The sequence below is a fragment of the Mustelus asterias genome, chromosome 11, assembly GCF_964213995.1.
Source record: "Mustelus asterias chromosome 11, sMusAst1.hap1.1, whole genome shotgun sequence".
Classification (NCBI taxonomy): domain Eukaryota; kingdom Metazoa; phylum Chordata; class Chondrichthyes; order Carcharhiniformes; family Triakidae; genus Mustelus; species Mustelus asterias.
The window spans coordinates 28,238,006-28,264,117 of record NC_135811.1 but is presented as its reverse complement, the minus strand read 5'-3'; the positions used below and the strand labels follow the sequence as shown (position 1 = coordinate 28,264,117).

Here is a 26,112-nt window from a genome sequence, read left to right as displayed (position 1 = left end):
AGAAAGGATGTTAAAGCCATTGAGAACACGTAGCCTAGATACACCAGAATGTCAGAGATGGAAAAGCTATAATAAATCCAGAAAATGCTGCAAATACCCAGCAGGTCAGGCATCTGTGGAGAGAAAAGGAGTTAATATTTCAGATTGATGAGCTTTCAACAGAACCAGGAAAAGACAGAGGGGGCGGGGGGGGGTGCGAGGATAGGAAAAATAACAAAAGGGAAGCTGTGTGATGGAGTGGAAAGCAAGGAAGATTAAATTATAGAAGGGTGTTGATGGACAAGTAAAGAGACAAAAGGTGTACCTGGGGTAGGTGTGAAGAGCAGAATCATGAACAGACACAATGTGAAAGCAGAGAGAAAAGAAACAAGAGTAAAACCAAAAACCAACACAGAAAGCAGAAACAAAATAGGAACAGTGGTCATGATCTGAAATTGTTCACCTCAATATTAGCCCGAGTGGGTTGTGAAATGCCTAATCAAAAAGTGAGCTGCTTTTCCTTGAGCTTATATCGAGCTGCATTGGAAACCTGCGGGGGTGGGGGGGGGGGGGGGGCGGGGCAGGAACAAAGAGGTCAAGGTGGAGGATTAAAATGGCAGGCCTTTATAAGCTTGGGACCACACTTGTGGACTGAATCGAGGTGTTCCACAAAGTGGTCACCCAATCTGTATGTGGCCACCCCAATGTAGAGAAGACTGCATTGTGAGCAGTGAATAGATGTATTAAATTGAAAGGAGTATAAGTAAATTGATGTTTCACCTTGAAAGAGTATTTGGGGCCTTGGTCAGTAAGAAGGAGATAAAAGATAACAAACACCGCATTGAGAAGGGGAGGAGTGACTGAGGAGTGCACCAGGTGCTGTGGAGGGAATGGTCTGTTTGGTATTGGCATTGGGCTGGAAGTAAATAGCAGGGGGTGATCCACTGAATATGAAGGTTGGTGGGGTGGAGGGAAGGATAGGAGAAACACAATTATGTATGCTGAACACAGCCATTCAGTCCACAAGCCTTATTCCAAGCTTCAGGTCGCCTGGCACTTTAATTCTCCATCCTGTTTGCATTCTGACCTTGCTGTCCTAGAGTGTTCTAATCAAGCACAAAGAACAGCATTCATTTTACAGCCTTCTAGCTCAATGCTTTGAACGATTTCAGATTGGAACTTCTGACTCATTTTGTTTCCTTTCTCTTTGCTGGTTTTGGTTTTCTTTCTCGTTTGTCTCTTTTTGTTTTGCACGACAGCTGTTCATGATTTTACCATTCACACTTCCTCCAGATATATCTTTTGTTTCTTTACTTGTCCCATTACAACTCCCTTTGGAGTTGCACCATCAACACTTTAGTCATTCCATCTTGCCTGCTTTCTACCCTATCACAGATTTTCTCTTTTGCATTTTTCCAACCCTCCCCACTTTCTCTCGCTTTAAACCAAAAATATTAGCTGTTTCTGTTTTCGTCGATGCTGCCAGACTTGCTGAGTATTTTCAGTGTTTTCTGTTTTTATTTCAGATTTCCAGCATCCGGTTTTTGCTTCTGTGCTGGCAGGAGCTACTAAGATATTTAGACTATTTTCACAGGATATGATTGTATATTCTTATACATTAATAGCCAATGTTCCAAGAAATGAAATATCTGATGATGCCTTTGAATTATACAAGGTTACTAAACAGGTTTTGCTCTTGAATTTTAGGCACCACTGATTGATGATTAGTAGGAAATATGGTAAGAAGCCAATAGAGGTGTGGCATGGGGAGTGGGGTTGTTGGTAGAGGGAGGTAGGGACGATAGGAGTGCAGTGAAGGGCGAAACTAGGTGCCGTATTGGGTCAGTACACTTCCCTTGCAAATCTTGACCTTAGGTGCAACCTGGCTTGACTACTGGAATGAAAATCTCCTTTCTGCTAGCCACAAAAACTGTAGCACTTTTAAAAAATATTTTAATTCAAGTGTTGAATACATTAGAATTCAAATTATAGAATCCCTAAAGTGTAGAAGGAGGCCATTCAGCCCATTGAGCCTGCACTGACAACAATCCCACCCAGGCCCTACCCCCGTAACCCCACATACTTAACCTGCTAGTCCCACAGACACCAAGAGGCAATTTGTCATGGCCAGTCAACCTGACCTGCACATCTTTGGACTGTGGCGAGAAAACTGGAGCACCCGGAGGAAACCCACGCAGACACGGGGAGAATGTGCAATCTCCACACAGACTGACAGTCACCCAAGGCCGGGATCGAACCCAGGTCCCTGGAGCTGTGAGGCAGCAATGCTAACCACTGTGCAGCACTTTGTTTTCAAGAGTGCTACTGCATGTAGACATTGTGACAATTGCAGCTCCAAAATTGGACAATTGGGCGGCACGGTAGCACAGTGGTTAGCACTGCTGCTTCACAGCTCCAGGGACCTGGGTTCGATTCCCAGCTTGGGTCACTGTCTGTGTGGAGTTTGCACATTCTCCTCGTGTCTGCGTGGGTTTCCTCCGGGTGCTCCAGTTTCCTCCCACAGTCCAAAGATGTGCGGGTTAGGTTGATTGGCCATGCTAAAATTGCCCCTTAGAGTCCTAGGATGTGTAGATTAGAGGGATTAGCAGGTAAAATATGTAGGGATATGAGGGTAGGGCCTGGGTGGGATTGTGGTCGGTGCAGACTCGATGGGCCGAATGGCCTCTTTCTGTACTGTAGGGTTTCTTTCTTTCTATGAAAACAAACCACATACATAAGCTATATTCTAACTGTAGGAGCTATGTTTCTTTGAGCTACTTCTGAGAGGAGGGGAGGTCTTTGGCTAAATCAAGATTTTATTTTCTTGAAACAGCAAAATATCAGATGTACTCAATTCAAATACATCCTGTATTACAACCTTCCACTCTTAGAAGCACCCCAAAACCGCAAAGTGTCTAGCCTAATAATTTCCATACATTAAACATTTGAGTGCTTCTAACTTCCTTTTTATCTCCCACTACACTTTTTATACCTTTTATGGTTATCTGAAGTATTATTTCTAACATCAGACACATCCTTTTAATTTACAGGTCGATTTACTCTGCTTATCCACAGAATTGTATTCATTCATGCATTCCCCTCTTCACCTTACGGGCAATGTCTTTTGTTTTGTACTCCAGAGTGCTCACATTTGAAGATATCCCACTATTGATCTGTCAACGTTTTTGCGAACTTTTCTGCCAGAATTTGAGCCAGATCTCTGGATATCTCACTGCAGTTTTCCTTTTCCATCCCAGTGTCTATCTTTGACTCTCCATTACCCTTTTTTACTTTAACATTAAACCTTAACTGAGTACAAACCAAAAACTAACGGGGGGGGGGGGGGGGGGGGGGGTGGTTTGGGGGCTTTTAAGTGTGAAAGGTGACACAGCAGCGTCCTTTAGTCTCGAGAACAAAAGCATAAACCCACGAGTGAAAGCCTCAAAACTACAACAGATGACAAACAGATTATGAGGCTCTGCTGGATTCGCCAAGTTAGTTTTTATCTGCCGCTTGATGGAGAATGGCACAGGTGGGAATTAAACATCAGAACATGACGACAACTCATTTTTAAAGGACAGATGCCTGGCTTATGATGTGTAAAACAAAATTTGATCATTTTTGTGGAGGTAAATTGAAATGATAATTCTAACACCAAGGATTTTTTTGTAGGTTGTCAATTTCATTTGCAATTTTAAATTGTAAAACCTGAATCAAATTATCTGTTGAAAAGTGGAAGTGGAGAATGTTCTGATCACCTACCAATGAAAATTCATTGGTTGAGGTTTTATTATTCAGTTCAGATTGAATAGCCTACCAAATATGACAGGCAGGCAGCTTGGCTAGCTGTCTGTGAAAATATTTAAATATTTTCAATACCATGTCGATATCAAATACAAGGAGTTTTTTGGTATGCTGCAGATCTTCTAGAATTGCCAGCTTTTAGCCGTTTTTGAAGTTTCAATTCTTTCCTACCTTGGAATTTTATCAGCTGTCACGCATAGCACTAACTGGAATGGGGGTCCAAACCTAGGCAGTTTTCCTCGTTGCTGTAAATAAGTTAGCTGACCAGGAAACTCATTCTCTAGAGCTACTTAACATACTGGGCAAGATCTTCCCATAATTTGTCAGAGTGTCAGTTTCAGTGGGGAAACCATCATGCAGCTCTCCAGCTGCACAGTCCAGTGCTCTCTCCACATTCGCTGGCAAGCTGCGCACACAGAATCTGGGAGCATGGTTTACCCCGTCGCTCTGGCCCGACAGAGCTGGCAATGCCCGCTCCACAGAGATCAATGCGCCATCTTTAAAGGTCACCCCCAATCTGTGTTTGAAAGAAACTACCATCCCACAACCTCCGCCCATTGGCCACGGGAGACAAGTATCAGGGCATTCCCCACTCCCCAGCACTCAGGGATTGGGATCCTGCCCTCTCCACAAGCATCGGGGCACCCTCATCCCACAGGCATCGCCCCAACCCCACAACCACTCAGGGATCAGGGTGACCTCCCCCTAACCATACAGAAGGGGAACCCTCACCTGAGGGCCCACACCATCAGGTTGGCACTGCCAGGAGGGTGCAAATGGGCAGTGCCCTATGGGCATGTCCCTCTTTCCCAGGGGGCTACAGTGATTTTTGCGCCCACAGCAGGTTCCTTTCGACTGCCTCAGGTTTTTCCAAACCTGTTGTGAACCTCGCCAATGTGACAAAACATATTACAGGGGGAAGCCCTATAATGATATTTCAATTTATTAAAATATAATGAAATAAAGTTCCCACTGTTAAGTCAGGGGCGAGGGCGGTCGAAAATTGGGAAATGAGATCTCACTGGTGAGAATTTCATGTTCCGACTCTTGAGAGTTTGGGCCCGCATCGCCACTTACACTGACTGTAAACATGGGCTCCAAATCGCCCCATTAAACAGGATTAGCATCCCAGTTCAAATCCCCACAACAAAAGCCAACAGCTGATCTGCAGAGTGCTACATAAAAATTACACCAGCAAAATTTTAAGTAACTCAAAATGTCCAAACTTGACTTTGTCTCACAGGTAGACGGTTACCTGCTAGCTTTCCATTTGCTATCATGTTTGTAGCTACCAGTTTTATGGTGCTCTGGGAAGGACCTGAAGAAGTAATGGTGGTAACCAGACAAGCTTTCAGTGAGTCACAGTAATAGCTTGGATTCTCTGCACTTGTTTCCAATAGCAGCTGCACTGCTCTGTCCGTCTGTCAAACATAAACAGCGATATTATAAGGTCAGTCAGCATTATTCATTTCATGAGAAGCAAATATTCTTTGTTTACCAATATCGCTATTTCCTGTTTCTGTATCGGAGTTCCTTAATAGCAAAAATGCTGACCGTAATAAGCTTATTGGGAAAGAAGAACAAATTGTTTGAAATTTAATCCAATTTTAAAGCATCTGATGCAGCATGAGCTCAGCTCATTTTCCACCAGCATTGCTGCTGGTTTACATCCATCTTAACTCTCGCAATAAACACCTCTAATCAGGCAACTCAGAGAAAAGAAATATTTCATAGTAAAGAATTGAACATTTTAAACATTGATTAGTTTTACAGTAGTTTGATTCATGCACACCGAGAATTAAAAGTATTGTAAATATTGCACATCTCCTACAAGTGCCACACTTCAGCTCGGATTGTCTGCCGGCATTCCCTCCGGGAGCAAATAGCGACACCGGTGGAAAATCTCGCAAGGCCGCTGGAACAAGAATCTCAGTGGCGAGAAAGGGCAGGAGCGTCATTTAAATACATTTTAATAAATTTAAATATATTTTAATAAATTTAAATATATTTTAATAAATTTAAATATACTTAAAAGGGCTTCCCCACCATAGGTTTCCCCCACATTAACAACTGCTTTTGCAAAACGTGAAGCAGTAGAGGGAAACCTGCCGGGGGTGCAAAGTGTAGCCCCCTTGGTGGGAGAGATGGGACATACCTGGGCAGTACCCTGGCATTGCCAGGGTGGCAGTGCTTGGGGTGGGCTCTCTGGGGAGCTCCATGGGGGGTGGGGGGTTCCTCTTATCTGTGGATTGGAGGGGGAGGGGTTGCCCTGGTGCTTGTGGGGGGAAAGGATGGAGCAGAATTCAATGCAGATCAATCTATATGCTGCCGCATTGCCAGCACTATCAGGCCCCATTCTGCCAGTGTAACGGCGATAACCACACCTCCAACTTTTCTGTGCACAGAGTGCCGTAGACTCCGGAGAGAAAACTCAGCTGTGCAGCTGGAGAGTTTCACACCGGTTTTCTCACCTCAGCCAACAGTGCAAAATTCCACCCTTAGTTTCTGCAACACATTTTGTTGATAACGCCCCTGACTGTGATAAAACCGTGTGACCTCTGTGCAGCTCTCAGCAACGCACAAAAGGTTGCAAATTGATTTATTCTTTCATGAGATGTGGGCATCGTCGGTAAGGGCAGTGTTTGCTGGTCATCCCCAACTGTCCCCGAAATGAGTGGCCTGCTAAATCAGAGGGCAGTTAAGCCTCAAGCACATTGCTGTGGTTCGGGAGTCATACACAGGCCAGACCAGCTGAGGTTGGCAGATTTCCTTCCCTAAAGGACCAGATGGGTTTTTACAGCAATCTGAGACTAGCTTTATATTCCAGATTTATTAATTGCATTCCAATATACTTTATTGCGATTCTTCTTTTCAATTCAGTTCTTGCAACTTATACTTTTAATATTTTGATAAGCAAAAAGAAGTTAGGCATTTAGCAGTTCATTAGAAATTATAAATGTCTATCGCAGTGATGATGGTCAGGAAAAATGCAGATTGCTTACCTGGCCTAATAAGAGCAACTGGTCTGCACATTTCCTTGTGTGATCATACGTTGTTCGTTTTGCCTCTTGCAGATTAACTCGCTCAATCTGCGATCTCTATAAATAAAATTAATTTTAAAAGAATTTGCAGAAAGCTGAAAACTGATCGCAGCGAAGCCATATTTTAAGAAGATCCAATACTGCCCGGGCAAATCATTCATAGAAGCAGGAAACTCTCAGAACAGGATATATGTTGATTATTATTTCGGTAAATGAAAGAAAAATGGGACGTTAAGTAACTGATGCCATACAGGATGCTATCGAATCACTTTGCTGTATCCCATTACAATCTCACCCTACCATAAACAGATTGCTTCATTATTAATGCTCCTTTTAAAATTCAACTACCAAAGAACCGTGACAACCTCCAGAGTGTTTGTCTTTTTTTTCCCCCATTTTCTGTAATACAGTTGTTTGAAACTGCAGAAATATCTGACGGAAGGTTAGCTAGCTTGTCTTTGGCATGGTGATTAGTTATCAGAAGATAGTTAATAACTCCGGAAGCTACAGTATTTCTAATTTGTGTCAATTCGCACCTTCAGGTGTCATGGGTCTTCCAAGCCAGTTTGAGCATAAAACAAGAACAAAGATTCAAAAAATGAAAAGCAAACATCAATGTATACTTCATGTTGCGATGATTTTAAAAGCTGGTAATGTCACATTTCAGCAATGCTATAAAAATGCTTAAGGATCTTCAGAATAAAAAATTAGCTGGGCAATTTGAAATATAGGTCCAACTTTCTGGGGGTTAGTATTCTAAGTGGAAATGATTGCAAAGCCCCATTATTTTCATATTAAATAAACATTATTTCAAAAGTCAGTTCGGCAATTTAATTCTGAAAATTTCACCATTGTGCCTATTGTAATCAACTCATTTCATTTTGATGCACAGAACATATGAATGATCAATCATGCAGTTGTAATTCTTACAATCGGCACTATGGGACACTACAGCCAATGGGCTATATATTTTAGTGTACCACAATCAATAATCTACACCACAGGGTGACTGAGTTACAGATTTCAGCTGTGTACTTAATTCTTTGAGCATCCTACTACATATTTCCCTTTTCACTTTCACCCCAAGTCCTGCAAATCTTTTATTTTGAAATAAGATTGTACAAAACATGTTAATGTTTTGAAGTATTTTCCTTTGAATATTTCCAAATCATGACTAGCCTTATAACTTGTACTATTAATAGTACAGAAAACCAAATCAATGTTTAACTAGGGCAAATCCAAAAATAAAATTAAAAAATCAAATCCACAGGACCTGGAATGGAGATAAAAGAATTTAGAAGTAGGAATACGTAATTCCAATCTTGAGATCAAAGTCAACATGTATCTTAACTTCAATCATCTGCCTTTCACGACTGAAATTAGGGAACATTTCTTCACACAAGAAAGGCTGGCAGAAGTTTGGGACTCTCTTCTGCAGAAAGCAATTGATGCTGGATCAACTGTTAATTTTAAAAGTGAGATCGATAAGTTTTTAGTTAGTCAGATGCATTAGGGATTTGGGACAAAATGGAGTGAGGTCAAAAATTAGCCATGATCTGGTTAGATGGTGGAACAGCCTCAAGGGACTAAATGTTCCAGAAAGAAATGTTTCCATGTTTCAGCTCCATTGCCATGTCTAGTAAAAAATCCTTTGATTTGATATTTAAAATTAATTGGCCTGGCATATACTGGATTTTGTGGGAGAATATTCTACATTTGCAAGAAGCACTTCTCAGCTTCCTGAATGGCTTGGTTGTGATTTTAACGTTACCACGCAGATTAAAAGAAGAGGTTTATAATGGTGCAAAGCATAGTCATTAGTTTGTGGATTGGAAGTATTTTAGAAATCTGAAAAGGACCACCAAAAGGTTGATTAAAAAGGAAGAAAATAGGATATGAGAGCAAACTAGCCAGTTATATAAGGACAGATTGTCAGGGGTTTTACAAGCATGTAAAGATGGGTAGCTAAAGTAAACGTTGGTCCCTTAGAGGCAGAAACAAAGAAGCATTGAATAAATATTTGATGTAGAAGATTTAAGTTAAATGCTAGAAATAAAGGGTAACCTAGAGATTAATAAAAATGAGGAAATTAAGGCAATTAATATCAGCAGAGGAAAAAGTGCTGGAGAAGCTTAAAGGACTAATATTCAACAAATCCCCAGGAGCTGATGGCCCACATCCTCAGATTCAAAATGAAACAGCTACAGAGATGTAGCTGTGGTACAGATGGCACAGTGGTTAGCACTGCTGCCTCACAGCGCCAGGGATCCGGGTTCGATTCCCGGCTTGGGTCACTGTCTGTGTGGAGTTTGCACATTCTCCCCGTGTCTGCGTGGGTTTCCTCCGGGTGCTCCGGTTTCCTCCCACAGTCCAAAGATGTGCGAGTTAGGTGGATTGGCCATGCCAAATTGTCCCTTAGTATCAGGGGGACTAGCTAGGGTAAATGCATGGGGCTATGGGGATTGGGCCTGGGTGGGATTGTGGTCGGTGCAGACTCGATGGGCCTAATGGCTCCTTCTGTACTGTACGATTCTATTGTATGATTCTATGAGATAGTGGGTGCTTTGGCTATGATTTTCCAGATTTCCCTAGATTCTGGAACAATCCCAGCAGATTGGAAGTTAACAAACATAATACTGTTATTCAAGTATGCAGGAAGGGAGGAAAAGGGATCAGTTAGCCTGGCATCATTCATCAGATAAGTGCTAGGAGTTCTATTAACAAAATCTTAACTATGCACTTACGAAAGTATAGCATAATCAGATCAAGGCAACATGGTCTTAGGAAAGGGGAATCCTGTTGGCCAAATTTATTAGAGCTTTTTGAGAATGTAATGACTATAGTAGATAAAGGAGAACCATTGGATGTAGTATATTTGGATTTTCAAAAGGCAGTCAATTAGATGACAAATGAAAGGTTAATACACAAAGGCTCACAGAGTTGGTAGTGATATAAAAACGTGATAGAGGATTGCTTATCTAGAAGCAGAGTAGGCATAAATGGGGCATTTTCAAACTGGCAGGCTATGACCTGTGAAGTCCTACAAGGATCAGTGCTGGTGCCTCAGTAATTTATAATCTATATTAATGACTTAGGTGAAGATACAGAGTGTAATATATCTATGTTTGCTGAGGATACAATGATAGGTGGGAATGCAAGCTATGCAGTGGACCACAAAGAGCTGCAAAGCGATACAGACAGGTTAAGCAAGTGGGCAACAAGGTGGCAGATGGAGTATGATGTGGGGGTTAGTGGTTGTTCAATTTGATTAAGAATAGAGTAGCAAAAAAGTTTTAAAAGGCATGAAACTTGTTGATGTTCAGACACCTGAGGTGCACTCATACAAATCACACAAAAAGTCAGTATGTAGGTTACAGCAATGCTATTAGGGAAGCAAATGCAGACAGGCCCTTATTGCAATAAATAAGAAAACAATTTTGTTTAAATTCTCCCTAATTGTTATATTTACCCCAAATTTTATTAATTAATTTAACCCACTTTGTTAAAACTTAAGACAATACTTTATAGTTTCCTTTTCTTCTTTAAACCACTGCCCTTTCTTTGAACAAATTTAATACTAGCCAACTAATCACCTATCTGCTGTCTATTGACACAACTTGTTTCTTTGGAAATATACCGATCAGGTCCATGCTATTCCCTCCCCTCTCTCTTTAAATCTCCTGCTATGCTGTTGCTGCGTCTGATTAGATTCCCCCCACTCTCCCTCGTATATCCTCTGCCGCTTCTCCTACTGTCTTCAATCAGGTCCAGGTTATCGGTCTCCAGCACTGCTGTCTCGCAGGCTCGTGCTTTGTGTCTCTCGCTGACCTCCTGCTGCCACGATCAACTGAGGTCCCTGTCACTGTTGCCTTTTAGACTCTCTCTTGCTCTCTTGGGCTTGATAAGCTTTTCTAAGAGATTGGGGTGTGCTCATTGAAACTGGTCAAAAACAGAATGCGGGGATTTGGTCAGGTGTCCAAGGCGGGGGGAAAAAAACACATTTTAAGAAAAATCTATGAAGTGAATGACCAAGAACAGGACCGGTATCTCGTGGGGCACTGACGTTACTCATGCAGCAGAGGAGGGAGCAAAGACATCCCCATATGAAACTGCTTGTTAGCTACAATTCATATTACCTGGAAGTAGGAATTTTCACAGAGTATGTCACAGCAAATATCTAGTGGACTTGCTTGGCTCTCTTGAACTGTACTTGGTGGAATCAGCTCTTTTCCTTTTGAGAAGCTGTACAAATAATGAGCAGCAACAGTCCAGAATTGCAGTTCTGACTCATCACCAAAAAGTCTAAAAGAGAAAAAAGCAGTTGAACTCACTGGGAGGAATCGACAGGACTGAAGATGTTATAATAAGGGGACATTATAAATATATTTATTAAGTGTAGATTCCGCAAGAACAACAAAAATCTCTTCCCACGGTAAAAGTCATTCTTCAAAGGCGACAACTGTAAGGGAACAAGCATTATTTCCTCTCCCGCTCGCCCGCTGTTAACAGCAGCTGATATTTGTTTAATGATTATTACACACAGGGATGTCTCAGAGCAAAGATTCACAATCAGGGGTCCACATGAAGGTTTCAAGAGTCTTGCATTTATTAACCAAAAATACACTGTACTGTTCCTGTGCATCATCAATTCCACCATCCAAAAAGCAGTTTGTTCTCCACTTCCGGCCCTACCACTGGTAAAAGTCCAACTGTTTACCTTCCTTTCTTCCAGCCACACTCTTCTTGGCCTGACGATGCATGTGTAGTGGTAAATGTAACAGCACCGCTGACATTTTCCACTTTTGCAGCCTGTAGACACTTTGCGACAGCATGTTAGCGTTAAGTGTAACAATATAACACTACAGCTTCGCTTGGAACGGGAAAATGCCATACTCCTTGGTACTCAGTAACCAGCGCTTTGATCTGCAGGTGATTCGGTCACCTCACAGAAAGGAACAAGAGGTTAGGAAGGATTTGGGGCAATGCTGAGCATCAGTTTATCATTAAGGGGTGAGGCGGATTGGAATCCTTCTCTGTACAAGAACCGTATTTAATCATCAGTGGCATACACAATAAGGCACATATAAACCAACATGAATCACTCTCTCAATGTAGAAACTAACAGGGGAATTAGTTTCAAATATTTCATAACTTTAACTACCGTCCCTCTTCACAATGTAGATGTTGTATTTTTGATTTTCTTCTGTAAGGTTTCAAAATATACTGGTGAGAGTGATCATTCCTCTGGAGCGTGGTGGGACAGACTAGCTCTGATGTACAGGGACACAGGAGGAAGTTTGTTAAAGCCATAATGATAGGGGGATTCAATAGTTAGGGGAATAGGTAGGTGTTTGCATAACCTCAAACGTCATTTTAAGATAGTGTGTTGCCTCTCTTATGCTAGTGTAAGTTGTCACTGAAGGGCTGCAGAGTGCTGAAGGGAAGGGATGAACTGTCAGCATTTATGGTCCATATGAGTACCAAAAACTGAGATAGAGAGAAGTACAAGGTCACACAGGTTGATCTCAGTGAGCTAGGAAAAATCTAGCAAGCAGGACCTCGAAGGTGGTAATCTCCTGATTGCTGCCAGTAATGGGGTGATGTGTGCACAAATCACTGAACATGGCAGGGTAGCTTGAAAAAGCAATTCATAAAGCATACAGGATTCTGGGCTGTATAAATAGAAACAGAGTACAAAAAAAAGGAAATTATGATCAACCTATATAAAACATTGATTCAGCCTCAATTGGAGCACTGTGTCTAGTTCTGGCCACCACACTTTGGGAAGGATGTGAAGGCATTAAAGGGGGTGCAGAAAAAGATTCACAAGTACAGTTTCAGGGATGAGGAATTTCAGGTACGAGGATGAATGGAGAAGAGAAGCTTGAAAGGAAATTTGATAGAGGTGTTCAAAGTCATAAGGAGTTGAGACAGAGTACAGAGGAAGAAATTGTTCCCATTGATGGAAGGATGGAGAACCAGAGGACATCGATTTAAGGCGATTGGCCAAAGAAGTAATGGTGATATGAGGAAAAGCATTTTATGCAGCAAGTGGGTAGGATCTGGAATGAACTGTCTGAGAGTCTGGCGAAAGCAGATTCAATGGAGGTCTTCAAAAGAGGATTGGATAATTATCAGAAGAGAGAATGTTTGCAGGGCTACGGGAAAAAGTGGGGAGTGGAACTAGAAGAGTTGTAGAGAGCTGGCACGAATATGATAGGCCATTTGCATCGTAACCTTTCTATAACAACTTAGCTAGGGGCGGGGAGAGGTTGTTTTACTACGCTTTTAGAATCCCACTAAAGCAGATTTGTAGAAGCACAAAACACTGCAGGTGCTAATTTGGCGGATGTGGCAGGTGGAACTGATGACCAGTTCTGATGAAAGGCCACTGACCTGAAATATTAACTCACTTTCTCCCTCCCTATTGACCCGCTGAGTATTTCCAGCATCAGAACTGATTATCGCTGCTCAGCACCAGCAACAAGTGTCACATTAAGTAAACAAACAAAAATATACTTTTAATTGCTTAATTAAATTTCATACAGACAGACCACTTATGTTGTGCAAGGAATCTGTGGAATTTTTGTAGCACCAGGTCGGGACCTCAGGGTACCTGAAATGATGTTGGAACCTGAGCCAATACCATCAGAGGTAAGTAATAGAGGGAAAAGGCCCAGGAGAAGGTAGGTCACAAGGCAAAGATACTGAAGGAGGAAAGTCCTGATATTGAAGCCATAGCAGAATTTTGGTGAATGGTGTCTTACCCTGGGGCCTATTAAGTATGCTTTGTGCAGGAGTGTGGAGGGGATGGTTTTGCATGCATTAAAGGACAGTGTATGTCTGTGGGCATTGATGCATAGTGTGTGAGTGTGTGAGTTGCCAGGAAAACAAAGGTAGTTTTAAGAGATTTATATTTGTATTGGTAAATATTAGAAATAAGGTATAATTTTAATTTCGTGTTTCTGCGTAAAGAAGGGTAAACCTATAGTTAGATTCCTGCTAGACAGAGGTATTTGTATGTGTGAGGGTTTTGGTTTCAATTCAAACTGAGCTGCTATTGTGCTTAGAGAGGTTACAGCATGGAAAAGTAAACAAGTTAGCAGAAGCACGAGACCGTTGCTTAGCAATCGGGGGCAGGGCGGCTTTTAAATAGAAAGGCTTTTTCAATTTAGTTTAAGCTGAATTTGTTTGCGGTTGGAGATAGGACACCAGGGAGCGAACATCACTCAACTCTGCCAGAAGAACAACTGAACAAGAGAAGGAGGCTGCAAAAGGTAGGCTTCCCAAAGAATCAGGTAAAGTCCAGATAACCAAGGAATTTGAACAGAAAAAAATGTCTTAAGAAGACTGAGGTTAAGGGAACAGAGACGAAGAAGCTGAATCAGGTATTGTTCAGGAGAATTCTAGGGAAAGGCTGACAAAGTGTTGTGATGGAAAGAGACAGCTGTAGTGACCAGATATGAAAGCAGACTTCAGGAGGTAAATCAGAGGTTTGGTACCATCTTAATACTGGGAATCAATAGTTAAAGCAACTGTGAAGACAAAGAAAACCTGAAGGGGGGAGGTGCAAAACGTATAATTGAATCTTTAATGGACACCGCTGAGGGAACGCATTGTTTAAAATATTTCAAAGTGTGTCTTATTTTGAAAGTGGAATTTAAAATCACTCACGTGGAAGCCAGAATTCAGTGACTCAAGGTGACTCACAGTACAAGAATCATCTGGAGGGATTTTGAGGAGAAATTCACAGACATTCACTTGGATTCAGAGCAGATTGTGTCTAATCACGGCCAGCTTGTGTGTTTAATGGGACAGGGTGCTACTGAGGCCATTTTGTAGCTTAAGATATACTTTGTAATCCATGGTAACCTTAAAATCTGTGCATATTGGTGATGATAAGGAGTAAAGGAGTATTACACCATTATCTAATTTTTCATGTTTAATAAATGTGTATCTCTTGTTAAAACTAATTAGCAGTCTTCCATATTTTCTAAAAGAGTAAAAGTTATGGTCTTTTGAGCTAGGGTTCCATTCTGCTGTCCATTCATAACTCCAAATGGGATCATAACAGAATGTGGGCAAGTATTACGTGCTTGTGAGTGTAAGTTATGTGTGTGGGTGAGTGGGAATGAAGATGACATTAGTTGGGTGTATCGTACTCTGATGGGCATGTGAATGCACGTGTAAGAAGGGAGATAATGTGTCCATACTGCCTGGAATACTGCTGATCAGTGTATCTTGCAGTGAGGAAGGGCAGCATAATCAATATCCAATGGTTGAGTGCCAACTAGCCAGAGTTTCAGACACTGAAAAATCAAAATTTTGGCCCTTCTCAAGCAGCAACATCCTTGTCCAGTGATTAGACTGTGTCCTCGTGCAGTATAGGATAATATATCTCTTGTGAGGATAATATTCCTTCTGTGCCTCATTTTGGAAGTTCACTGCAGAGTCAGCAGGTTCAAGCTCCACACCAGGAGTCAAGCACTCAATCCAAGCTGAAAGTGCAGGACTGGTGTGATGATATAGATGTTCTTTTTGGCAACACGTTAAACCAAAGTTCCAGTGGCCTACTCTAGTGGGATGGGCAATTCCCACTGCATCACATTAAAAAATTGAGGGCATTTCTCCCGATCAACCAACACCATGCAAAAAATAGAACCAGGTAATTATTTCATCACTGCTAGCTGGGCACAAAATGAATAAGGCCATAAAAACGGGAGGGACAAAAATGAAAAGAAGATAATATATTTAACATATATAGAATCTTGACAAGAACCTAATTTAAGAGTATTGTGAACAGTCTGGTTCAATTATAGAAGGGATATAGAAGCACCGGACAAGGTGTAAAAAAGGTTTTACATGGATGTTCCCAAATCGTTTGAGATTATATTTATCGAGAAAATTGAACAGCTTGGAGCTCTTAGCTGTAGAAATATCTGAGGGGTGAGATGATAAGAAGTCTTTTATGAAAGAGTAAACGTAGAGAAAGCATTTTCACTTGTTATGGGGGGGGGGGGATGCACCACAAAACAGTGCAGAACATAAACACTGGCATGAACCAGTTGGATGTTATATGTTCGATGTTATAATATCTATGCAATTCTATGCAAGGTCAAAGTGCACAAGAAAGAATAACAAGCTGTGGTCGCAATCAAACAGGATGCCACCGGTGACCTTGAACAATACTGTTTTGCAGATGGCTAAAAGTGGAGGGCAGAATTGAAGGTGGCAGGCATCTTAAGAAGTCTAGTGTAGTCCTAGTTACCTTGCTACGAGAGAACATCTCTGCAGCAGCTGGAACTCTGGATCTAGAAGAAGACATCGGATATCACTGTAAAGAAAATAGACAGTATTTACCTTAACATATACATACGTACCATCTAGAAAGATAAGGACAGCGGGCACATGCGATTATCACCTGCAAGTCCCTTCCAAGTCACCCATGTCACACAAAATATTGCCATAGAAATAGATCACCATTCATTCATTGCTGCAAGGTTTAAATCCTGCAACTACCTAGATAATAGCACCATGGGAGTAGCCGCACCACATGGACTACAGAGGTTCAAGAACATGGCTCCCACCACCTTCTCAAGGGCAATTAGGGTTGGGCAATAAACGTTGGTCTTGCCAATGATGCTCACATCTCATAACCAAATTAGCAAAATACAAAAGGATGGGATTTCTGAGGTGTCGTCAATACACACTGTAAGGTTCGCATTTTAAATAATACAAGTTACGCATTTCAATTATGTAGTAGAAAACCTTTCTTAAAATAAAAATCCTACTTACTTTGATATAGAGTTCAATTGCTCCAGCATAAGGAATTTTACATCTTCATTTTCTGAATACTGACTGCAGGAAACAGCAGGTAAAATAGTGAGGGGTAGTCCACCATTCAATATACATTGCTGTGATTTTAGCAATAAACAATACAAACTTCAAAATGATAGAAAACGAAGGTACAGAGAAATGATCAACTCTTAGTGGCTTTAACAATACCTTAATATACATATGTTCCGTAAGCATACTTCTTTTCAACTATTAAGAATCTTAATAGCATTACACAGTCAGACAACATATTGACTTCCCTTTAAATATTTGTTAAATTGTCTGACCAATTTTGAAATGAAAAGGTTAGGATTGTTACAGGTACATACATTTGCATAATATCCAAGGAATATTCTTCTTTCCATGGTTGGTGCAACAGGAAAGCTTTCAACACAAGACAAGATCTGGGAAGTAGGAGATATGGACACCAAAGAAGATCTACAAAAGAAAATTACAAATAAGGTAATTACTCTATACATCCTCACTGAGTCACCACATTCATAATTTTTGATTTGATTTGTCACATGTATTCGTATACAGTGAAAAGTATTGTTTCTTGCATGCTACACAGACAAAGCATACCGTTCATAGAGAAGGAAAGGAGAGAGTGCAGAATGTCGTGTTACAGTCATAGCTAGGGTGTAGAGAAAGATCAACTTAGTGCAAGGTAGGTCCATTCAAAACTTTCACTGCAACATGATTTTAATTAGTTGCCAAACAATTATCCACATAAGCACTATCCGTGAAAATTTTGCTGGGAGTTATGTCAAGTTAGATGAGCAACAGGAATCGAGTCCTGGTTGGAAGAGCAGCAAGTAATTGTGAAAAATGAGGAAGGAAATGCAGAAGGCACAGAAATTGGCTGTTTAACCAGTTGAGGCAATGACATCTCTGAACAAAGAAAGGGGTAAGGCAGGTAAGCAAGTTAGAGGAAACTTTAAAACAGAATGATTTTGGAATATAAAATATATGAGAAGAAAATTTTTTTAATCAAGTACAATTCAATAAATACTAACAGAAAGATATGGACACTCTTGGGCTAGGTTGGGGAAAAAAGGTGTCAGGTCTGAGTCAGAAAACCAGACAGCTGTGTTTAGTGAGGAAAGATTGTAAAACATATACAATTATAGGTCTGATCACAGCATAAAGTGCAAGAAAAATCAAAGGGAGTAACAGCCAAGATAAACAAAGATTACGAATAGTGAAAAAAGTTACATATAGAACAAGGATGTTCCCTTTTAAAATCATACAATTTCTAGTGGCTTAACAAATATGCATCTTCATGAGGAACTTTAAAAGTCAGTGATTACGCAAGTTCCTTGCAGGTACAAAAACGTCACTCAAATACCACCAGAGACTCACAGGGAAAAATTCTAGTGCACTTGAAAGTTAAACAAAATCTATAGCATAAACCTATTCCTTCCTTTGAGTGTAACTAACTGCCTCTGACCTAAGCCTGAGAGGAATGAATGAAAAGATAATGGTAGATGTTTTGTTGTAGTGGTGGAGTTCTATCACCAGGTGGAGTCCGGGCTGCGTATCAGGAAAATGAATAACATCGTATGATGAGAATTAAGACCCTTCAAACTGCTCATTGCTACTTGTCTGCAATAATTATGGCCAGCTATGCATTATTCATGAACATAAATAACATAATTACAACAGCCTTTCAGCACTTAAATCATAAAGGATGACAATTTTGTAGTTTAGTCAAAGAACAAGAAGAAATAGAACCATAGAAAAGTTACTGCACAGAAAGAGGCCACTTAGCCCAACGTCTCCGCAAAGAGAGCAAAAAAAGACACTAGCTGCCCATTTTAAATCCTATGCTTCAGCACCTGGTCCATAGCTTTGCAGGTTACAATGCTTTAGGTGCTGATCCAGGTACCTTTTAAATGGGTTGAGTATTTCGGTCTCAACCACCAAGTTGAGCAGTGTATTTCAGACACGCACCATCGTCCGAGTGAAATTTTTCCTCATGTCTTCTCTAATCCTTCTACCAATCACCTTAAATCTATAAGAAGTTATGATTTGGTATTTTTCCATTACTGTTAACTAAAAACCACATTTGTAAGTATATGAAAGCAAATATTTAATTTATTCATTCATTCATAGAATACAAGTGCTCCTGGCAAGGCCTCTTATCTATTGCCCGTCCTTATGAAATCAGTCAGTCAGTTTGATTGAGCTGAAGTATTTTGATAGTCAGCACCTAACATCACTTGAGTTCAGTGCTTATTTTGAGTACTTATTATCTTAGAGGAAAGTGTGCCTTTATAAATGCACTATCACAATGCTCCACCTTAAGACTAATTTCTGCTGCTAGCCCAACTAATTTCTGTGCAAGAGAACATCGATTCTTCAGCACTTTCTGTAACATATTATTGTGATTTATTCATATGTGTTTTTTTAAAGAAAATGTGACTTTATTAATTTATTAGACAAAAACAGAACTTTAAAGAGAGGCACTTGGACTATAAACTTCAACTCTCAGTTCAGGAGAGGAAACAATGAAATCAAAGTAATAGAACAAGAGCTCAATCTGAGACCTGAAGCAGCTAGTTAACGGTATAGTCAACATGAATGGAGCATCCAGCCACAATCTTCTCATAGCGGAGGATACGAGGCTCAGGTTGAGCAGAGGAGGGGGAAGGAGAATGGAAATTAAGTTAATCCAGATACAGGAACAGAAGCATCACCGTCAGAAGCAATCATAGGAGCAGGAGAGCTCTGACGCTGGAGTGATGTAAAAGACACAGCTGGATGTTAATATAAGTTTCTTGGCTGATAAGGAAGTCTTTGGGAACAACAGAACAACAATGCAAGACTTTGTATTAATTAGCGAAAGTTATCCAGGGCTCTCACTCTGCTCTAGTTCCCGATTGTGCTGTTCGCTACAATGAGGGAGAAATCCTGACAATTTTCTGATTATTATGGTGAGGAGCGGTCCTAATCGTTTCAATCTCATCCTATTATTTAAGCTCATCCCATGACTTAAGCACCCATTATTCATTCAGCTAACCACAGAGCAATTTTGGTAATGATTCGGAATGAGTCTTTTATTGGGATTCTTGCACGCCGAAATGAAAGTGTAAAAATGGTGATACATTATGGTAATTGTGTCTTGGATGTTAGGAACTATAAGAGATTAATGTTCCAGCCATGATTTCAATTTTTCAAATGGAATTTCATGGGAGCATTCATCTGGAGCACACTGCATTTTGCCAAAGGATAAGGTTTCACATTCAAAGAACAAAGAACAGTACAGCACAGGAAACAGGCCCTTCGGCCCTCCAAGCCTGTGCCGCTCCTTGGTCCAACTAGACCAATCGTTTGTATCCCTCCATTCCCAGGCTGCTCATGTGACTATCCAGGTAAGTCTTAAACGATGTCAGCGTGCCTGCCTCCACCACCCTACTTGGCAGCGCATTCCAGGCCCCCACCACCCTCTGTGTAAAAAACTTTCCTCTGATATCTGAGTTATACTTCGCCCCTCTCACCTTGAGCCCGTGACCCCTCGTGATCGTCACCTCCAACCTGGGAAAAAGCTTCCCACTGTTCACCCTATCTATTCCCTTCATAATCTTGTACACCTCTATTAGATCTCCCCTCATTCTCTGTCTTTCCAGGGAGAACAACCCCAGTTTACCCAATCTCTCCTCATAGCTAAGACCCTCCATACCAGGCAACATCCTGGTAAACCTTCTCTGCACTCTCTCTAACGCCTCCACGTCCTTCTGGTAGTGCGGCGACCAGAACTGGATGCAGTACTCCAAATGTGGCCTAACCAGCGTTCTATACAGCTGCATCATCAGACTCCAGCTTTTATACTCTATACCCCGTCCTATAAAGGCAAGCATACCATATGCCTTCTTCACCACCTTCTCCACCTGTGTTGCCACCTTCAAGGATTTGTGGACATGCATACCTAGGTCCCTCTGTGTTTCTATACTCCTGATGACTCTGCCATTTATTGTATAACTCCTCCCTACATTATTTCTTCCAAAATGCATCACTTCACATTTATCCGGATTAAACTCCATCTGCCACCTCTCCGCCCAATTTTCCAGCCTATCTATATCCTGCTGTATTGCCCGACAATGCTCTTCGCTATCCGCAAGTCCAGCGGATTGGACCCAGTGACTTGTTAGGAGACTGGCTTTATTAGTTGCATGAGAATAGAAAACAGGAGCTGACCAGAGTTAACTAAGTAAAAATGCATAGGTAAAGATTGTAAAAAAGTTTGCTTGAAAAGCTGGTGAGAGCAGTAGAGTCATAGAGGTTTACAGCATGGAAACAGGCCTTTGGGCTCCACTTGTCCATGCCGCCCTTTTTTTTTTAAAACCCCTAAGCTAATCCCAATTGCCTGCATTTGGCCCATATCCCTCTATACCCATCTTATCCATGTAACTATCTAAATGCTTTTTAAAAGACAAAATTGTACCCGCCTTACTACTACCTCTGGCAGCTTGTTCCAGATACTCACCACCCTGTGTGTGAAAAAATTGCCCCTCTGGACACTTTTGTATCTCTCCCCCTCTCACCTTAAACCTAGTTTTAGATTCCCCTACTTTTGGGAAAAGATATTGACTATCTAGCTGATCTGTGCCCCTCATTATTTTATAGACCTCTATAAGATCACCCCTCAGCCTCCTACGCTCCAGAGAAAAAAGTCCCAGTCTATCCATCCTCTCCTTATAACTCAAACCATCAAGTCCCAGTAGCATCCTAGTAAATTTTTTCTGCACTCTTTCTGGTTTAATAATATCCTTTCTATAATAGGGTGACCAGAATTGCACACAGTATTCCAAGTGTGGCCTTACCAATGTCTGGCACAACTTTAACAAGACGTCCCAACTCCTGTATTCAATGTTCTGAATGCCAAATGCCTTCTTCACCACTCTGTCCACCTGTGACTCCACTTTCAAGGAGCTATGAACATGTACCCCAAGATCTCTTTGTTCTGTAACTCTCCCCAATGCCCTACCATTAACTGAGTAAGTCCTACCCTGGTTCAATCTACCAAAATGCCTCACCTCGCATTTGTCTAAATTAAACTCCATCTGCCATTCATCAGCCCACTGGCCCAATTGATTAAGATCCTGTTGCAAACGGAGATAACTTTCTTCACTGTTCACTATGCCACCAATCTTGATGTCATCTGCCTCCTATATTCTCATCCAAATCATTAATATAAATGACAAATAACAGTGGACACAGCACCGATCCCTGAGGCACACCGCTGGTCACAGGCCTCCAGTTTGAAAAACAATCCTCTACAACCACCCTCTGGCTTCTTGACAGAAGCCAATTTTGTATCCATTTAGATATCTCACCCTGGACATTGAAGAAGACAAACTTAAGGTTATACAATTTTTTCAGAAAAAGCCATACTGTAAGAATTCCTTGGAAGAACCGCTAGCTTCTACATTTCAGGCCATGTACTCTGCTAGTGGTCTGGACAAATATCTGGAACAGGTAATTATATACAGTGGAGGATAGGAATAGAGGAACATTTCATTCAGAGGATACAGCAAACTATAATCAACTCATCAGACACAATGGTCAGTGGAGACATTGAGTTACAGTATACAAATGTGCTCATCACCAAACAACTTTTGGAAGAAGAATTCTCCTTATTCAACAGAACCACAATGTCTCTGATCAATTTATGAGCTTCTACTGATGTGCTTAAACTCAATATAATTCCAAGTTCTTATTTCAAACAAACAACTGTTACCAATTGTCATTAACATCTCTACGGAAGAGTTCAAAGAAGCAGCACTTCAACCAACTGGTCTTAAAGCTAAACTCTTTGGCTTCGATATGTCAAGGACACTTTCAGAGAGCTTCATATGTTCCTCCAACACCTTAACAATTAACATTTCAATATTAATTTTACCATAGAGAGAACACAACAATTTTCCATACCATTTCTCTATGTTCTCAGCTGTGAGATTCATAACGGCACACCGTTATATCAGATTTACAGCAAGCCTACTCATACTGGGACATACCTGAACTCCAATATTTTCATCATCCTGTTACCCTCCAATCAGTTTCCAACGCCCTCATTAGAAGAACATTCCCCACATCGACAACAAGAACTTCGCCATATTGGGTCTACACTTCAACTCAATGGATTCCCTTCACACAAGATTAACACACACCCACTAGTTACTCACTCTATAAGACTTCCACTAAGACAAGAGTCAGACTCACATATATTGGTTCCATATCTCACAAATTACAACACATACTCAAAGCAACAGACCCAGGAATTTACAGCAATTGCAGACTCACTTACATTGAGAAAACAAAGTGCAGGCTACATACTAGATTCAAAGAACACCAAACCTACTTCAAACACAGTGAATGGGACAAATCAGCTGTTGTTGAACATGCACAACTTAATGATCATTCAAAAGTCCAACTCTGTTAGGCAGACTCTGGAGATCTACCATCACTGCATTAAACCTCAAGACAAAATGGCCTTACCATCAGTGATACCAAGCTACCCTTACTGAAGAAACTGCCATCCATTCTACATTGGCGATCAATTAGCATCAAGAATGTTAATATGTACTGGTCAATCAGCAGCAAGAATGGAAACATGAACTGACTTTTAACAAACATAATTGCCTGACCAATCAGCAATAAGATCCTGGTATATTCCCATCCTCCACTATACATAATTTGCTCTTCCTGTTCCAGTTATTCGTCCAGGCGATGGGCTGAGAATGCTGCCTGAAATGTTGAAGCCTGTCAGTTCTTCCAAAGATCTCTTTCAAGACAATAACTGCTCTTTTCACAGCAAAACATCTACATGGTATAACTATAAATCTGGGTTCCTCAATGTTACAAGTGAACGCTGTTTTGGGAAAGTCAAGTCAGCGGGTGGGAAAGGTAGTTTCCACAGCAGTAAGATTGAGGAGGAGTGCAGAGGTATAAATGAGACATTTGTTGGGTTGGATGTAGGTTTGAAGCCTTGCTCAGTTTGCATTTGAATGGACTTGGGGTGACAGGAGGGAACAGATGCCAAATTGCAAATAATATGATATAAACCAAGCAGACCAGCTTTCTCTCATCAACATTAAACTGTTAAAAGTTCGAACTCATCCATAACTTAATACTGAACAGCACAGCAAGAGTTTGTGGAATTAGGAGTGGTGAAGAAGATGAGTGTTGTTGGCACACATATGGAAGCTGATTTCATACCTAATTTCACTGAGAAGCAACATTTAGATATAGTTATAGGGGCCGGAGGGTCCAGATGAAAGGAGATCACGCTCCTTATTTTCTGTGCTGAAAACTTCGGATATACAGAGAAGGATAAAGAAAGATAAACTCTGACTAACAAAGAATGCTGCTCATGACTTGGTCTTAGCGTTCTGGATGGGAAGGAAGCCAGATTGATTGAGAGATGAAAAAGATGAGGAAGGAGATGGATAGCAATAATCTTCAGAACCCAAGGAAGAAATTTATCACAATAAATTATATTTTTCTAGATATACCATTTCCATTTAGAGTGAGATTTCCATTACCTCCAACACAAACTTTGGAACAAACTGTCACATAATATATAAATATATATCAAATATAATTTAATTCTTTTGAAAGATAAATTGATCTCAGCAGCATTTGGTCCATTCTTTTAACAGTTACACAGCATACATATTCAGTCATGCCATGTTTTCGCACTTAAGATGTGTATTCACACCTGTTAAGTCCTGCTCATCTATTCTGTAACTTGCCGATTTCATTGCAATTTCCAGGACCCGGATACAGCCATCATCTGAAGCCAGAACCACTTTATCAGAACTGCACCAATCTATGTCAAGAATCTTGTAGTTGACATTCCGGCCTGTCCTTAAGCTGCTTACCATCTGAACCTAAAAGAGAATATTCTAAACTGATTAATTATAATTTTTAAAAATGCAGTTAAAGCATTCAATGGAATTAAATCTGTTTCAATAGTTTATCCCACAATATGCATTTGACCAAAAGGAAAAGAATTTTTAAAAGTTTAATATAATTTACTAACAGCACATGAAGCATTGTGAGTTAGAACTTAATTTGAGCAATACAAGTTTAAATTGCAAGAAATACTTGCACAGAAGAGAGGAACGGGAAAAGATTAAACTAATATATTTGCTACCTCCAAGGTATCCCAGACTTCAGCCCCATCGTTAAACATCATCAGCAGCTTCAGATTTCCCTTTCCAGGAGCAAAGCGGATCTTCTTTACCCAGCCACGATGAGTAGGAATTCCTCTATTAAATAAATACAGCAACAAATTGAATCCCATCAAATTATAACGCAGAGGAAGAATTTAAGTGACCAGCCTTGACATCTGACTTTTTCAACAATTAAAAACTCAACACATTGCCATACTATGATGCAGCTGAGACTGATAACCAAGTGGTGTGGACCTCAACCTGTCTCAACCCCACCACAAACTTCCGAAATGAACCCACACCATCACGTTACAGGACCTCAAATATTAGTGACCTAAATGCCAAAACATCATACTGCCTTAGGATAGTCAAACATTTTAGTGCTAAATACAACATTCCCGAACTTGTAATGTCTTTTACCTTGAAAGTCTAGCTTTTAAATCCCAGAAGTTCACATTCCCATCAACGTCTCCTAGAATCAGGAAGTCTGCTTTCCATGCAAGGCATGTAATGGTTCCCATGCTCCCCTGTAATTAGTTATGAGAGCTATTTCAGCATATTAAATACTTAAATAGAAAAACAAAAATGTAGTACAGCAGCAAACCGCACTGTGGCACATATTATACATACATACTGTAAAGATTAATCAATGATAGTTTATCGAACCCTGAATAATTCCCGTGGAAATCAGACTTATATCACATCACATATGCGATTTTAGCTTAAAAGACAGTTTTATTGAAGCGTACATCATCAGTTTATTTAAAAAAGAACATTTTGGGATTGAAAGGTTTTATTTGCTTCACACATGTAAGATCATGTTTTATTATCTGGATAGAAACTTTTATTTTAGCTTAATCCATAATTATGTTTCCACTGAGGGTCTCCACACACTCATGCTGTTCACCTCTACTCTTCAGCAGTTTGATGAATAATTTCTTATTGCCTTGGACATGCACAAGGACTCTGACAGCTACCTTGCACATCTCAGCAAGTTACGATTATTTGAACTATTACCAAAGCTATGTTCATGGATGGCCAGTGTTCTCCAGACTGCTTTAATTATACAATAGTTGGCATTGTAACTCAGCAGTTTCCTATTATGAGATAGGGAAAGCTTTTTCAGATGACATACTGGTTTACACATTGACATTTCTCCATCAAGCAGAGAACACAGAGCAGAGATGTAAACACAGAACCGACCCTACAACAATCAGTAGTAAGAGTCGTGAATCCCACCATAATTCATATTTACGGTACAATTGTGCTGACTGTGT

At 40.6% G+C, this 26,112-nt stretch overlaps 1 protein-coding gene across 1 annotated transcript in view; it reads right to left on the bottom strand.

The window, feature by feature from the left end:
• wdr11 (WD repeat domain 11) overlaps positions 1-26,112 on the bottom strand; it is a 115,117-nt gene that overhangs the window by 17,992 nt on the left and 71,013 nt on the right. Inside the window, exons 17-25 of the mRNA XM_078223335.1 lie at positions 25,256-25,362; positions 24,817-24,931; positions 24,379-24,550; positions 16,988-17,096; positions 16,620-16,682; positions 16,093-16,158; positions 10,961-11,126; positions 6,786-6,881; positions 5,039-5,204 (exon numbers count right to left, since the gene is read on the bottom strand). Of these exons, the coding sequence (XP_078079461.1) occupies positions 5,039-5,204; positions 6,786-6,881; positions 10,961-11,126; positions 16,093-16,158; positions 16,620-16,682; positions 16,988-17,096; positions 24,379-24,550; positions 24,817-24,931; positions 25,256-25,362 (1,060 nt within the window). The remainder of the gene's footprint in view (positions 1-5,038; positions 5,205-6,785; positions 6,882-10,960; positions 11,127-16,092; positions 16,159-16,619; positions 16,683-16,987; positions 17,097-24,378; positions 24,551-24,816; positions 24,932-25,255; positions 25,363-26,112) is intronic.